The following is a 14348-nucleotide window of genomic DNA, read 5'->3' as shown; positions in this document are numbered from 1 at the left end:
CTATGAAGTATTTTATGTTCAACAGGAGAACACCAAGGCTCAGCTATGAGTGTCAGGCCAGCTCCTAGCAACATCAGGCCTAACTGATAGAGCTGGGCCAGTTTCTAGCTGCCATGGGCTGCTTTTCTTTTTTTTTTTTACCAGCTTCCTATCCCTACCTTGATAGAGCCCTGGAAGAGAGAGCCCAATTGGCCAAACTTAGGTCACACCTCCACTCCTTGGCTGTCCTGGGCCTGTGAAAGAGTATCAGGTATAAGCTGGGGTAACATTTAACCAAGATACATTGTGTGGTATATTGGATTCTTTTTTTTTTAAATTTATTTATTTTATTTATTTATTTTTGGCTGCACTGGGTCTTTGTTGCTGCGCATGGGCTTTCTCTAGTTGTGGTGAGCGGGGGCTACTGTTCGTTGCAGTGGACGTGCTGCTCCCTGTGGTGGTTTCTTTTGTTGCGGAGCACGGGCTCTAGGCGCACGGGCTTCAGTAGTTGTGGCATGCGGGCTCAGTAGTTGTGGCTCGCGGGCTTATTTGCTCTGCTGCATGTGGATCTTCCCGGACCAGGGCTCGAACCTGTGTCCCCTGAACTGGCAGTCAGGTTCTTAACCACTATGCCACCAGGGAAGTCCCTGGGTTCTTAAAATAGAGAAATACTTCCCAACTGGTTGCTAAATAGGTGATGCCCTTCTACCGGGACCCCAGGGGCCACTTACAACCCAGGTATTAAAGGGTTAAGGCGTGGCCCATTCTGATTGGCTGATGACCCTGCCTGCTCTGTAATTCAATATTTTGAATATAACCTTTGGGTGAAAGTCTCCAGGGTAGCATTTATACTCCTACAAACAGTGATCCTGGGATGGGAAAGTAATCCCCCAACAAAAAATCAGGATATGCTGGGTGGTTAAACAAGAACACACATTCAATACAGTGTTCATTAAATGTTTGATATTGGATAGCCTGATGGACAAATGGATGAAAGTATCGAACAGGAAGAAAGAAATCAAGCAGACTGCAGTTTCCATCCCTCCATCATACATGGGGGAACTTAATCTCTCCATTCCAGAGGTCAGGATGTTTAAAACAGGTTCTTCTTCCTCTTAGTTCCTTTTGGGCAGTTGCCTGATGTTGACCTCACCTGTACTGAGGGCCTGTTATCCAGCTCTGGTGCCAGGTGCAGCAGCTGGAGCTGAGGCTGCAGCATCGGGAGCCTTTGTGAGGTGGCCTTAGTGACGGGGGTGCTGTGAGGCAGGGGCTACCCCGCCCTGAAGTGGCTGGGTCAGCCACACCAGTCCTGCCCTACAACTCCTGAACACCACCTGCCTGACCTAAGCTGTGTCATGTTGCTGCCCCTCCTGGGCGCCTGTGCCGTGGTGGGGCCATTCCAGGGCCCTGAGTGGGAGCCAGTGCGGGGCCTGCTCTCCGAGGATCGCAGCTGCAGGGACCCTCGGTGCTGCGGCAACCTGCTTGTCCTCTGCCTCTTTCTGATCTGGCAGGTCCAGCACTACTGGCACCAGGTCACCAGGACCCACTCCAGCATGAGGAAGGTCATCAAGGTGAGGGGATCCCACACACCTCCTTCCCTCAACACCATGATTGTCTCAGTCATTTGTTATAAGGACCCTGTTCTATGCCCTGTGTATCAGAGATGAACTCAGACTGGTCAGGAAGAGCACTATCTTGCCCCAAACCCAGCGGTCACCCTGGACTTCTCTCTCCCTCACTCCTCATGATCAATCCACCTGCAAGTCCTATGGGCTCTACTTGCAACCCATATCTCGAATCTGATCACTTCTTAAAACTTCACCTCACCCTCCTGGGCAAAGCCACCCTCAGGGCTCACCTGGACTGTAGGTACTGCCTTCTGCCTGGTTCCTGCCTTCTCTCTCACCCAACCATCGTCAGTGCTCCACGCAGCCAACAGAATGAACTTCTTCTTTCTCTTTTTAAAAATGTTAATCCAGACTTCCCTGGTGGCGCAGTCATTAAGAATCTGCCTGCCAATGCAGGGGACACGGGTTCGAGCCCTGGTCCGGGAAGATCCCACATGCCATGGAGCAACTAAGCCTATGCACCACAACTACTGAGCCTGCACTCTAGAGCCCGCGAGCCACAACTACTGAGCCCGCGTGCTGCAACCACTGAAGCCTGTGCGCCTAGAGCCCGTGCTCCGCAAGAAGAGAAGCCACGACAATGAGAAGCCCACGCACTGCAACAAAGAGTAGCCCCCACTCGATGCAACTAGAGAAAGCCTGCATGCAGCAACGAAGACCCAACGCAGCCAAAAATAAATAAATAAATAAATTTACATTAAAAAAAATGTTAATCCAAGGGAATATACCTACACAGATTATAAGTGTATAGATCAATGAATTTTTGCAAACTGAACACATCCAGGTGCAGCACTTGATTAAGAAACAGACCACTGGACTTCCCTGGTGGCGCAGTGGTTAAGAATCTGCCTGCCAGGGCTTCCCTGGTGGCGCAGTGGTTGAGAATCTGCCTGCCAATGCAGGGGACACGGGTTCGAGCCCTGGTCTGGGAAGATCCCACATGTCGCGGAGCAACTAAGCCCGTGAGTCACAACTACTGAGCCTGCGCATCTGGAGCCTGTGCTCCGCAACGGGAGAGGCCGCGACAGTGAGAGGCCCGTGCACCGCGATGAAGAGTGGCCCCCGCTCGCCGCAACTGGAGAAAACCCTCGCACAGAAACGAAGACCCAACACAGCCAAAAATAAATAAATAAATAAATAAATTTATAAAAAAAAAAAAAAAAAAGAATCTGCCTGCCAAGGCAGGGGACACGGGTTCAAGCCCTGGTCCGGGAAGACCCCACATGCTGCAGAGCAATGAAGCCCATGCGCCACAACTACAGAGCCTGCGCTCTAGAACCTGCGAGCCACAACTACTGAGCCCACGTGCCACAACTACTGAAGCCCGCGCGCCTAGATCCTGTGCTCCACGACAAGAGAAGCCACTGCAATGAAGAGTAGCCCCCGCTCGCCGCAACTAGAGAAAGCCTGCACGCAGCAACGAAGACCCAACACAGCCAAAAATAAATAAATAACAATAAAAATTAAAAAAAATAAGAAAATGTTTTTAAAAAAAAAAGAAACAGACCACTACCAGCAGCCCAGAAGCTTGCAGACACAACTGTGCTGATTTCTAATAGCATAGACTAGTTTTGTCTGTATGGAATCATACAGTAAGTATTTTTTTGCACCTGGCTTAAGCCTAACATTATGCTCATGAGCAAGAACAAACTTTAAAAAAAAACAGATCACAGGACTTTGCCACTCAAGACTCTGCAATGGCTCTGATGGATACACTTCCAGTCAAACTCAGAATAAAATCCAACTCCTAACCACAACTCCGAGGCTCAGAATAATCTGCCCTGCATTCCTCTCTGACCTCATCTCCTAGCTCTCTCTTCATCACTCACTCATTCCTTTCTGGCCACACAGGCCTCCTAGCTGTTCTTATACAAATGACCCAGTTCCATCCTCAGGGCCTTTGCACTAATGTCTCCTCTGCCTACAATGCTCTTTCCTCAGATGTCACTTGGTTTGTCCCTTGCTTCATTCAGGTCTCCATTCAAATGTCACCTCCTCTGAGAGGCCTTCTCTGACCAATATGTCTAAAGGAGCTAACCCCATTCCCACTCTGCTTTTATTTCCATTAGAACACTTTTCAAGGGGACTTCCCTGGCAGTCCAGTGATTAAGACTCCACGCTTCCACTGCAGGGGGCATGGATCTGATCCCTGGTCGGGGAACTAAGATCCCTCATGTCATGCAGCGTGGCCAAAAAAAAAAAAAACCAACAAAACACTTTTCAACACCTAACATTATGTTGTATACTTAGTTATTGTGTCTTCCATGTCTAAAAGACAGCTCCCAACAAAGACTTTGTCTGTTTTGTTCATGCTGGTACTGCCAGCACCTAGAACAGTGCCTGGCCTGGAGTAAACTCTTTATCTTTCTTTCTTGAATGAATACTCTTTTCCCTAAGAGAACTGACTCCCCATTCCTGAGCCCCAGCATCCTCATCTGGATAATGGGGATTACAATCCTGATCTGAGGATTAGATGAGATAATGTGAATGCAAAGATTTTGCTTCTCTGTTCTCACCTACAGGTGCCACCGCAGAAGTGGGCAGTGCCCTCCATGAGACATGACACTTGTTTCAGGCTGACCCCTGAATTCTTCTTCAGTCCTGGCAAGTTCAGGGGCCTGGATGCCCAACAACGGGCCCAAAATAAGAGAGGGGAACACTGGAGGAGCCTCCAGGATTCATGGACCCAGTCTCTGCTTTCTTGTCAGCACGCAAGTCAAGGTTTACCTTGGGATGCCTCCACACCTTTGGAACACATCTTTTGCACCACCTCCTTTTCAAGCACCTGTATGCTACCTCAGGACAGTTCTTGGGAAGCGTGGCAGGTACCCTGGTGTCATAGTGATGACCAGACTCACCTGATTTGCAAGCCACTGCCCCCTGCCCTGGACATGTGCCAAAGGACGGAGCAGCTGTTGGTCCACTCCCCGGAAGAACTGGTACCACTGGAGCATATTGTCGGCATGAGATGCCACCCCACCTCCATGGCCTCTCTCCCAAACCTCCCATCAGCCCAGAGGTTGCAGTTCTGTTCCAGAGAGTTCCTACCTGTTCCTTCCAACCAACAAGTGGGAATGCCCATCTGGAAGTCCTGGCGCTGCCCACGAGAGGCCTGGGCACCAGGGAGGGAAAACCGGACACTAGGCAGAGAGGATAGTAGAGAGACCCAGGCTCCAGGGTGGGTGAACCAGAGAGAGAGCAGAGGAGAGGATGCTTGGGAAATTCAGGCATCTGGAAGGCAACTCCCAATAAACTTTGGGATGGAGGACAAGGCAGAGCCTAAGGTCCTGGAGTGGGGAAGACAGAGACTAGTAATAAGTAAAGCTGTTGGAGAGATCTTGACACCATGGTGGGAGAATCAAGACCAGGCGGGAGTTGAGAATAGAGCTGAAAGTCAGAAACTACAGAAGAGAAATCAGAGGGATGCTGGAGGTGAGAATCTTCCTGAAACCCAGGCACGAAGAGGAGAGAAACAGGAACAGTTAAGATGTAAAATTGATGCAGAGACCCAAACGCCAATGTGGGAGACCCAGGATAGGAGTAGGAATAAGGATGCTATAGAGACCCAGTCTTTTGAGAAGAATAAGAAAGAAGCCAGAGGAGAGGATGAAGGAGAGACCCAGGCCCAACGGTTGAGGAAGCAGGGCCAGACTGGAACTGAGAATGGTGGGGAGACCCAGCTGCCACGGTGGGGAAAACAAGACCAGATTAAAGGTGATACTAGTATAGAAATTCAGGCAGAAGAGAGGAGAAGAAAGGGCCACGTTGGAGGTGAGAATGCTGTGCAAATCCAGATATCTGGGAGGGAGAACTTGGGGGAAGTGAAAAAAGAGCATGGCCTAGAGACCCAAGCCCTGGGGTGGGGAAAACAGGAATGCGTTCAAAGTGAGAATGTTACAGAGATCCAGACACCAGGGTGGGAGATGCAGGATCAAAATGGAAGTGAGAAAGCTGGGAAGGTCCAAGTATTTAGGGTAGAGATCCAGAAACAACTAAGACGTGAACTTCAAGTGGGGTGGGGAAATCAAGGCCTGAAAACAGGTGAGGATGCTGGGGAAAGCCAGATATCTAGAAGGAAGAACCTCAGGGAGATAAGAGAGGAGGATTGGGTGGTGATCCAGGCACGATTTTGGGGAGACCAGAAACCAGTAGCAAGTGAAATTGGCAGAGAATTCAAGATACCATGTTGGGGGAATCAGGACCAGATTGGAGGTGAACATAGAGCAGAAATTCAGGCACTGGAGAAGAGAGACCAGAGAAAGAACGGAGATGAAGATGGTACAAATATCCTGGCACCCGAGGCAGAGAACCAGAGACAATTAAGAGGTGTAACTCATGTAGAGACCCATCTACCAGGAAGGAGGAACCAGGAGCGGTTTGTTGATGAGAATAGTACAGACATCCAGGCAACAGGGAAGAGAAACCTGAGAGGCGTTAAAGGTGAACATGGTAAAGAGACTCAGGAACTTGGGGAAGAAAACCAGCATCAGTTAAACAGTGAAATTAATGGAAGGATTCACATACCAAAGTGGAAAAATCAGGAACACATTAGAGGCAAGGATGGTGCAAATACCCAGGCATCTGAGGCAGAGAACTGGGGAGAATTAGCAAGTAAAATTGATGTAGAAACTCATTCAGCAGAATGGAAGAAAGAGGAGCAGATGGGAGGTGAGAATGGTGCAGAAATTCCAGCTCCAGAGAAGAGAAACCAGAGAGAAGCTGGAGCTGAGAATGGTACAGAGACCTGGGCACCTGGGGAAGAAAACCAGAGTCAGTTAAGCGGTGACACTGATGGAAAGACTCATTTGTCAGATGGGAAGAACCAGGAGCAGATGGGAGGTGAGAATGAAACAGAAATTCAGGCACCAGAGAAGAGACCCCAGAGAGAAGCTGGAGGTGAGGATGGTACAGAGACCCAGAGACCTGAGAGACAGAATGAGGGACAGTTAGACAGTGAAATTGGAGAGAGCCACTCACTAGGGAGAAGGAACTGGGAGCAGACTAGAGGAATGAACGATGCAGAAAATCCAACACTGGAGAAGAAAAGCCAGAGAGAGTTTGGAAGCGAGGATGGTAGAAAGATCCAGAGACTTAGGGGAGGGAAGCAAAGACTGTTAAAAAGTAAGATTAATGGAAATGTCTGTACATCAGAGTGGAAGAACCAGGAACAGATTGGAGGTGAGAATGGCGCAGAATTTCAAATCCAAGAGAAGAGAAACCTGAGAGGGACCACAGGTGATGATGATAAAGAGATCCAGGCTCCTGGGGGAGATTTTCAGGGAGAGTTAAGGAGTGAAATCGATGGAGAGATCCAGATACAAGGGCAAGGAAGCCAGAATAAGGGTGAAGATGAGGATGCTGCAGAAATCCAGGATGTAGGGAGCCAGAGAAAGTGCAGAGCTGAGGATGCTGGAAGGCTTCGAGTACTAAGGGGAAGAAACAATGGCCAAGTCAGAGGAAAGGACGCTGCTAAAGGCAATCTCCAAGTTGACTGTTCTGGGGGTGAGGGGCCCCCAGCCCTCACTGGCTCTGGATATGGGGCCATGGACCAGGAACAGGCTGTGGCCTCTGCTCCCTGTCCTGAGATGAAGCCTCTCCCCCACCAGAATGAACTCTTCCTGCTTGCCAGTGGGGAGGGAGAGCATTTGGCCAGCCAGAGCACGGCCACTGCCAGGAAGCACAGTGTCATTCCAGCCTCCTGGCAGGCCCAGCCTAAACTCCAGAGAAGCCGACAAAGGGACAAAGGAGTGGTTCCAGGGAAGACCTCTGGCCTGACTCGACAGCTCCGGAACCCACAGTCTTTGGCTGCTCCCCTGGGCCTACCCTCTGCCTGCCCCTCTGTCTCATGTGGCCAAGCCCCCCAAGCCGCCACAGCTCTGGTGGATTTTCCCACTGCCCTCACCATCCTGCCCAAGTGGCCAGTCCTCGAGAAGAGCCAGCTGCTGCTCCTGGAGTCCCTTATGCAGCGGAAGATTGCACACCTGAAGTGGGGCCTCCCCCAGCAGATCCTAGAGTCCTACTTGTGCTTCAACTTCTTAGCACCATGCCCACTGCCCCTTGCGGGGGTGAGGCTCCCTGGGTTACACAAGGCCTGTGAGCTGCAGGGGCAGCAGGAAAGGCATTGTGGGGCCCAGCACCCCAGGCCAGGCCCTAAGTCCCCAGAGAGGTCCCAGAGCGTTCGGCCCCCAGAAAGGAAAAGCTCAAAACCTCCTACGCAGGCCAGAGCTCTGGAGAAGCGTAGACCACACCAGACAGAGCCAATGGGCATTTCTATACATCCTGAAAAGCCTAAGAGAGTCAGACCACCAGGGGGCCTCAGAGAACGACAGGATGTCCAGAAAGAGGCTCCTCCTAGGGCCAAGCTCACTGCTCCCAGGAACCCCAGGCCTGCAGCAGAATCTAGTAACTGGTGTGGCCAAGAAAGGGTCCAAGAACCCTCCAGTGAGAACAGCGGGGGCAGGAAAATGGTCAGGCCAGGGGTCTCCCAGATGGCAGAGAGGGCTCCCGGCATAGTGAAGATCTCATACTCCGGGGCAGACCACTGGAGGAAGGAGCACGCATCTCAGGAGCCCCCCAGATTCAAATGTCAGCCGCCCACACACAGGAGAAGAGGAAGCCTGGAGCCGGAGGAAGGCAGAGGGGCTGGGCAGCAGCCTTCCTCCTGTTCCACAGACACCTTCAGCTCCAAAAGGAGTCTGCACTCTGCTGCAGCGAGGCTGAGCATGAGCTTTTTGAACAGGATTTCCTGGTGCCCACACTCAGCCAAGCCCCAGCACTTAGCCCCCAACCTGAGTGTGAGGGCTCCTGAGCCTATCCTGCTTCCCAAAGTGGGTGACCCACATGCAAGGGAGGACAGCATCAGAGTCCACGCTTCTTTGAAGAGGGACCTTCAGCCACCAGGTCGCTGCAGTGCTGGGGTTGCTCTTCCCAAAACAGAAGAACTTGAGGAAATTGAGAACCCACATGGGGCCCCAAGGAATCCACCAGCCCCCCAAAAGTTTGGTCTTATGAAGCATTTGAGTGGTTTCCTGCTCCAGCATGGCTTTAGGAAGTAGGCGGTGGGGCCAGAATCCTCAAAACACATCAGAGAAGGCAGGAGAGTGGTCTGCTCACTCCCAAAGGGGATGATAAAATAACCTCTAATAAAATTGGTTATTTGGGCCCTGTGGGGTTCTGATTTCTTTGGTACACGTTTTATGAGTGCCCCGCTTTTGGGGTTTGGGATACTTTGTGGGTGGGATAGAAGCTATTTCTACTCTATGGTTTTGAAGGTTCAGGGAATGTGGGTCAGCCCAATGCCATCTCCTAACACCTCCCCTTTCCAGTTCCTCAGAGGAGGGTTTACTGAAGTTTCTATCATAGTTCAGTCCTGTCCTATTCCAAGCTAATTCTGATTGAGGTAGGATGCTCAAATAGCCTCAGCTGCTTGTGGGAGGGGTGGTGCTCTGCACTGGACACTATTATTCAGGTGCTTTTGGTCACAAGGAAGGGAGCTGATCACTGAGTATCTGCCCTGCTGGGATTCTGCTGCCCGTGAACAGATTTCACGGAAAAACCATTTCCACCTCTTCAATTCTCAAGCACTGGCAACCCTAAATCCTTGTTGTTTTCCCTCACCTCACCCTCCAGGACATCCTGGAGTTAATTGTTTTTTTCAATAAAGTCTGAAACTTCTTAGCTAAAAGGCATTATGTCTTGTGATACTTCTGTAGACAGCTTCAACAGGTTGAAGCAGATTCACAGAACTCAAATTTAATTCAGAAAATTCAATTCAGGTTTTCTCCTCCTCTCTCCTTTATCCTCCCTCACTTCTTTCCTTTCTCGCTTCCTTTCTTCCCTCTCATTTAGCTTTCCTATTTTTAAATTCATTGTCAAACCCATACATGCTCATTAAAGAGAGTTTAGAAAATTCAAAAAAGGGAAAAACAATCCATAATCCCATCACCCAGTTAATGTTTTGATGTTTTTCTTCCTATGTGTTGCCTACCACTACTATGGCACTTATACTGGGGTTGGCAGGCTCTAAGAAGGCTCCCAATGCTCCCTACCTTCTGGTATTCATGCCCTGTGTATTCTCCTCTCCTCGAGTGTGGATTGGATCCAGTGACTCACTTCCAACGAATAGGATACAGCAGAAATGATGGAATGTCACTTCTGAGAACAGGTTACGAAGGCTGTAGCTTCCATCTTGGGCACCTTCTCTCAATTCTCTTGCTTGTTCCCTGAGGGAAGCTGTCCTCCATTTTGTGCACTGCCTTATGGAAAGGCACATGTGGCAAGGAACTGAGGCGGCCAATGGATAACAGCCCTCAAGAAAGTGAGGCTCTCAGTCCGGCAGCCTTTGAGGAAATGAATCCTGCCACCAATCATTTGAGTGAACTTGGAAGCAGATCTTTTGGCCCTAGTGAGCCTTGAGATGAGTACAACCTCCTGAGAGACTTTGAGCCAGGGTCACCTTGCTAAGCTGTGCCTGGATTCCTGATCCACAGAAACTATGAGATAATAAATGTTTGTTGTTTTAAGCTGCTAAATATTGGGGTGTGTTAGTTTTCTATGGCTACTGTAACAAATTACCACAAACTTGGTGGCTTAAAACAACTGAAATTTATTCTCTCTGTTCTGGAGGCCAGAAGTCTGAATGAAATCAAGATGTCAGCAGGTCTACACTGCTACCAAAGGCTCTAGAGGGCAATCCGTTCCTTGTCTCTTCCAGCTTCTGGTGGCTGCAGGCATTTGTTGGCTTGTGGCACCATCATTCCAATCTCTGCCTCCGTGGTTACAGTGCCTCCTCCTTTACTCTGTGTGTCTCTTCTCAAGACAGTTATCATTGGATTTAGGGCCCACTGGATACTCTGGATGATATCTTCATTTCAAGATCCTTAATTACAACTGCAAAGATCCTTTGGAAAAAAGGTAATTTACAGGTTGTGGGGATTTTGGACGTTACATTAGTTTGCTCCAGCTGCTATAACAAAATAATACAGCATGGGGGGCTTAAACAACAGAAATTTATTTTCTCACAGTTCTATAGGCTAGAAGTTCAAGATCAAGGTTTTGGCTAATTTGGTTTCTGGTGAGAGCTCTCTTCCTGGCTTAGAGATGGTCACCTTTTCACTATGTCCTCACATGGCCTTTCCTCAATAACTGTACATAAAGAGAGAGATAGATCTTTCTCTCTTCCTCTTTTTATAAGGCCTCCAATCCTATTGGATTAGGGCGTCACCCTTATGACTTCATTTAAACTTAATTACCCCCTTAAAGGCCCTATCTCCAAATACAGTCACATTAGGGGTTAGGACTTCAACATCTGAATCTGGGGGACACAATTCAGTCCACAGCAGACATGGAGATGTCTTTTTGAGGGTCACCATTCAATCCATTACATGGATTGTTATGCAGCAACAGATAACTAATAAAAATGTACCCTATTGTAATAATTTGCTTCTCTTTCTCCTTGACTAGTTCTAGTTCCTTGAGGACAGGGACTGTCTCTTGCTCACTTTTGAATCCTCTAGATCCTAGCAGAGTTCCTGGCTCCAAATTTTGTCGAAAAGAATACATAACTTGTTGACATTAAAAAAAAAACATAGAATAATGTTTAATTATATGGAAGATGTACATGATATATTTTTTCTGAGAAAAGTTTACACACCTTTGTATGGTGCTGTTGTAAAAAGGCGTAGAAAAAGACTAGAAGAAAATATATCAAAATATTATTTTTTCTTCTATTTTCTTCACTGAACATATATTACTGCTATAATATAATTTAATGGTGTTGAATAAATGTTTGCTTATTTTACATACTTATGTATATAATTCTGCATCTTTTGTACACAGCATTTTAACGAGGATTTTTCCATGTTAATATCTACTTTTCTCAAGAATCAGTTCATAATACTCCATTAAAAATGAACCATTGTTTTCCAAATTATTTTGCCATGGAAAGCACTTTTTCTACTCCGTCACACTGCTTCTGAATGTAGAAAACATCTCTTGAACTTATCTCCTTTAACACTAACCGGTTGCTGGGCACTTTGGCGCTAATTAAATCCTTGTAGATTGACGGGTTTTGTTAATATACTTAACAACAAACTATTTTTTCTTCTAAAGTATTCCTTCTGCGCTCACAAAATCCCAAGTACTGTGCAGCCCTCTGTGAGACGATATTTTAAGGGGACCATCTTAGAATCTCTGGAAGAAAGGTGTCACCTTAGATTGTTTGAGAGAAAGGTGCCACGTAAATTTAAAATAATAGTGCTGGTAGTTTTTCGATAAGAATCCCTGAGATCGTTTACTTTTTTAATACCACAAATAGATTGTTTCCTTTTTCAAGGCTAATAACAGCGTCTTTATAAATGCTTTTCAACCTTCGGCGTGGTAAAGACGAATTCCTGCAGGCTCCAAGAGCAGCTTGGGGCTTAGAGGCACGCTCTTCCGACTCCTGCGGCGCGTCACCCGCCCGCAGGGGCCGCTGCTCTCCTGAGACTGGCTGGTATTCGCTTCGCGCAGGCGCATTACCCTTCTCCCCCACGCGCCCGCGTCGAGCTCTGCCAAGTGCGCTTGCGCATAAACTAGGCGGGAAAAGGTGCTGCCGTGGTAGAACGCAAGCGGCGAGATGGCTGTGAGGGATCCGGCGGCAGGCCTTCCCGGGCCCGGGAGGGACGAAGAGGCGGCACTGCTCTTCGAGAGGGCCCATTACCGGCACGACCCGCGCTGGCTGCTGCCCATGTCCCCACGCCTCTGCCTGGCCTGCGCGCTGGAGCTGCTGCCGGAGCCTAGCGTATCGGTGCGAACTGGCATTTCCCTCACCAACCGGGCGGGAGCAACTCCCTTCAACCGGACGCACCTTCCCCGAAACTAAGCCGGGCCCACCCGCCTCGTTAAATCTAGCCCCTAAACAGGCCCACCCTCTTACGGGCCACGGCGGCCTACCCCGCAGACCGCTCAGCATCCCCTTTCCAAAGGAGGCCCAGACCCTGGCTCTGCGCCTCAAGTGGGCCTACCCTGCCCGCACTAAACCCAGGGCCCCCAGCCTAGACTCACTGGCACGCGTTCCCACCTTCCGAAAGCCCTTCTCTCAGCTGCCCTGCCCTTTGCTGACCCTCTCTCCACTTCTCCAGGGTTTAGCCTTCGCTCAGGCTCCCTCCCATTTGAGTCCCCGCTCAGCCTGAGGGCAAGGCGCGCGCACCCTCTGGGGGCTTATTCCTTCGCTTTCTGGTTGTGCGAATGGGAGGAGGGGGCTCCTTGGGCTCCGTGGCGGCAGGACGAGTGGAAGTTACGGCCGAGCAGGAGTGGGGTGAGGGGAAGAGCTTTCTGAGAGGCAGAGGTGGCTGAAGCGTGGGCTGCGTGTTCCTTCAATGCCTACCCACCTTCGCAGTGAGTTTTTTGTCCGTGGAGACCTCCAAGAAGAGTTTGGGAGATGACTGTTCTCTCAGAGTCACAGGGCTGGAATTGTTGCCGTGGGTGGGTGGGGGATGAGCTAGATCAGCGGTTCTCAAATTTTTGCTCTAGGGATGGCTTTACGCTTTTTTTTTTAAAAATTATTTATTTATTTTTGGCTGTGTTGGGTCTTCGTTGCTACCGGGCTTTCTCTAGTTGTGGCCAGCGGGGGCTACTCTTCGTTGCAGTGCGCGGGCTTCTCATTGCGGTGGCTTCTCTTGTTGGGAGCACGGGCTCTAGGCGAGCGGGCTTCAGTAGTTGTGGCACTCGGGCTCAGTAGTTGTGGCTCGCGGGCTCTAGAGTGCAGGCTCAGTAGTTGTGGCACGCGGGCTCAGTCATTGTGGCTCGCGGGCTCTAGAGCGCAGGCTCAGTAGTTGTGGCTCACGGGCTTAGTTGCTCCACGGCATGTGGGATCTTCCCCGACCAGGGATCAAACCCGTGTCCCCTGCATTGGCAGGCAGACTCTCAACCATTGTGCCACCAGGGAAGTCCGGCTTTACACTTTTTAAAAGAGTTGAGGACCCCCAAAGAGCTTTTGTTTATTTACTGTATTAAAAATAACAAAAGTTTAAAGTATTCATTTAAAAATAATAGTAGGGCTTCCCTGGTGGTGCAGTGGTTGAGAATCCACCTGCCAATGCAGGGAACACGGGTTCGACCCCTGGTCCGGGAAGATCCCACATGCTGTGAAGTAACTAAGCCTGTGCGCCACAACTAGTGAGCCCGCGTGTCACAACTACTGAAGTCCGCGTGCCTAGAGCCCGTGCTCCACAACAAGAGAAGCCACCGCAATGAGAAGCCCGTGCACCGCAACGAAGACCCTACACAGCCAAAAATAAATAAATAAATAAATAAATTTATAAAAATAATAGTCTATTACATATTAATATAATTCTTTTTATTTTGGCAAAATATAGGTATCGATAACATAATTTACTATTTTTAGTGTACAGTTCTGTGGCATAAATGATTTAAAAAATAAAAATAACTATTTTCAAAACAAAAAAGAGTGCAAGGAATGTCTTTGTTTTACATTTTTTGCAAATCTTTTTAATGTCTGGCTTAATAGAGGACAGCTGGGTTCTCATATATTTCTGCACTTCATCTGTTGTGACATGCCCCCTTTGAAAAATACTGTACACTTGTAAGAATAAGTGAAAAAGGCAAATAGCAGTATTATACGGAAATAATTTTGATCTTGTGGATCCCCTGAAAGTGTTTTGGGCACCCTTAGGGATCCAAAGACTATACTCTGAGAACCTCTGGGCTAGCTGGTAACATCTGCAGTATCACTGAGGCTAG

At 49.0% G+C, this 14348-nt stretch overlaps 4 protein-coding genes across 4 annotated transcripts in view; all 4 read left to right on the top strand.

Annotated features, from left to right (window-relative positions):
- Nucleotides 1-1334: 1334 nt before the first annotated feature.
- On the top strand, nucleotides 1335-4751 carry LOC133101618 (uncharacterized protein C22orf46-like). Its single transcript, XM_061206625.1, has 3 exons — nucleotides 1335-1550; nucleotides 4130-4675; nucleotides 4731-4751. Exons 1-3 carry the CDS (start codon nucleotides 1335-1337, stop codon nucleotides 4749-4751), a joined length of 783 nt encoding a protein of 260 aa, XP_061062608.1.
- Nucleotides 4752-4867: 116 nt separating this feature from the next.
- LOC133101616 (uncharacterized) lies at nucleotides 4868-7191 on the top strand. The gene is made up of 2 exons (XM_061206624.1): nucleotides 4868-6785; nucleotides 7160-7191. Exons 1-2 carry the CDS (start codon nucleotides 4868-4870, stop codon nucleotides 7189-7191), a joined length of 1950 nt encoding a protein of 649 aa, XP_061062607.1.
- A 1-nt stretch (nucleotide 7192) lies between these two features.
- On the top strand, nucleotides 7193-12182 carry LOC133101615 (uncharacterized). The gene is made up of 2 exons (XM_061206623.1): nucleotides 7193-8192; nucleotides 12073-12182. Exons 1-2 carry the CDS (start codon nucleotides 7193-7195, stop codon nucleotides 12180-12182), a joined length of 1110 nt encoding a protein of 369 aa, XP_061062606.1.
- A 7-nt stretch (nucleotides 12183-12189) lies between these two features.
- MEI1 (meiotic double-stranded break formation protein 1) overlaps nucleotides 12190-14348 on the top strand; it is a 65779-nt gene continuing 63620 nt past the window's right edge. The window contains exon 1 of the mRNA XM_061205107.1: nucleotides 12190-12393. Within this exon, the coding sequence (XP_061061090.1) occupies nucleotides 12223-12393 (171 nt within the window). The 5' untranslated portion in view covers nucleotides 12190-12222. The remainder of the gene's footprint in view (nucleotides 12394-14348) is intronic.

The sequence above is a fragment of the Eubalaena glacialis genome, chromosome 11 (genome assembly GCF_028564815.1).
Source record: "Eubalaena glacialis isolate mEubGla1 chromosome 11, mEubGla1.1.hap2.+ XY, whole genome shotgun sequence".
Lineage (NCBI taxonomy): Eukaryota > Metazoa > Chordata > Mammalia > Artiodactyla > Balaenidae > Eubalaena > Eubalaena glacialis.
This window is presented reverse-complemented; position numbering and strand designations above follow the sequence as displayed.

What these genes read in the sequence shown, in the direction of transcription:
- LOC133101616 (XM_061206624.1), top strand. Translation starts at nt 4,868, where the DNA reads ATGGAGGACAAGGCAGAGCCTAAGGTCCTGGAGTGGGGAAGACAGAGA. An exon ending in GAACCAGGAACAGATTGGAG is followed by an intron (nt 6,786 to 7,159) that starts GTGAGAATGGCG and finishes GCCATGGACCAG; the next exon opens with GAACAGGCTGTGGCCTCTGC.
- LOC133101615 (XM_061206623.1), top strand. Translation starts at nt 7,193, where the DNA reads ATGAAGCCTCTCCCCCACCAGAATGAACTCTTCCTGCTTGCCAGTGGG. An exon ending in GGAGCCCCCCAGATTCAAAT is followed by an intron (nt 8,193 to 12,072) that starts GTCAGCCGCCCA and finishes ACCCGCCCGCAG; the next exon opens with GGGCCGCTGCTCTCCTGAGA.
- LOC133101618 (XM_061206625.1), top strand. Translation starts at nt 1,335, where the DNA reads ATGTTGCTGCCCCTCCTGGGCGCCTGTGCCGTGGTGGGGCCATTCCAG. An exon ending in GCATGAGGAAGGTCATCAAG is followed by an intron (nt 1,551 to 4,129) that starts GTGAGGGGATCC and finishes TCTCACCTACAG; the next exon opens with GTGCCACCGCAGAAGTGGGC. An exon ending in CTGTTCCTTCCAACCAACAA is followed by an intron (nt 4,676 to 4,730) that starts GTGGGAATGCCC and finishes CCTGGGCACCAG; the next exon opens with GGAGGGAAAACCGGACACTA.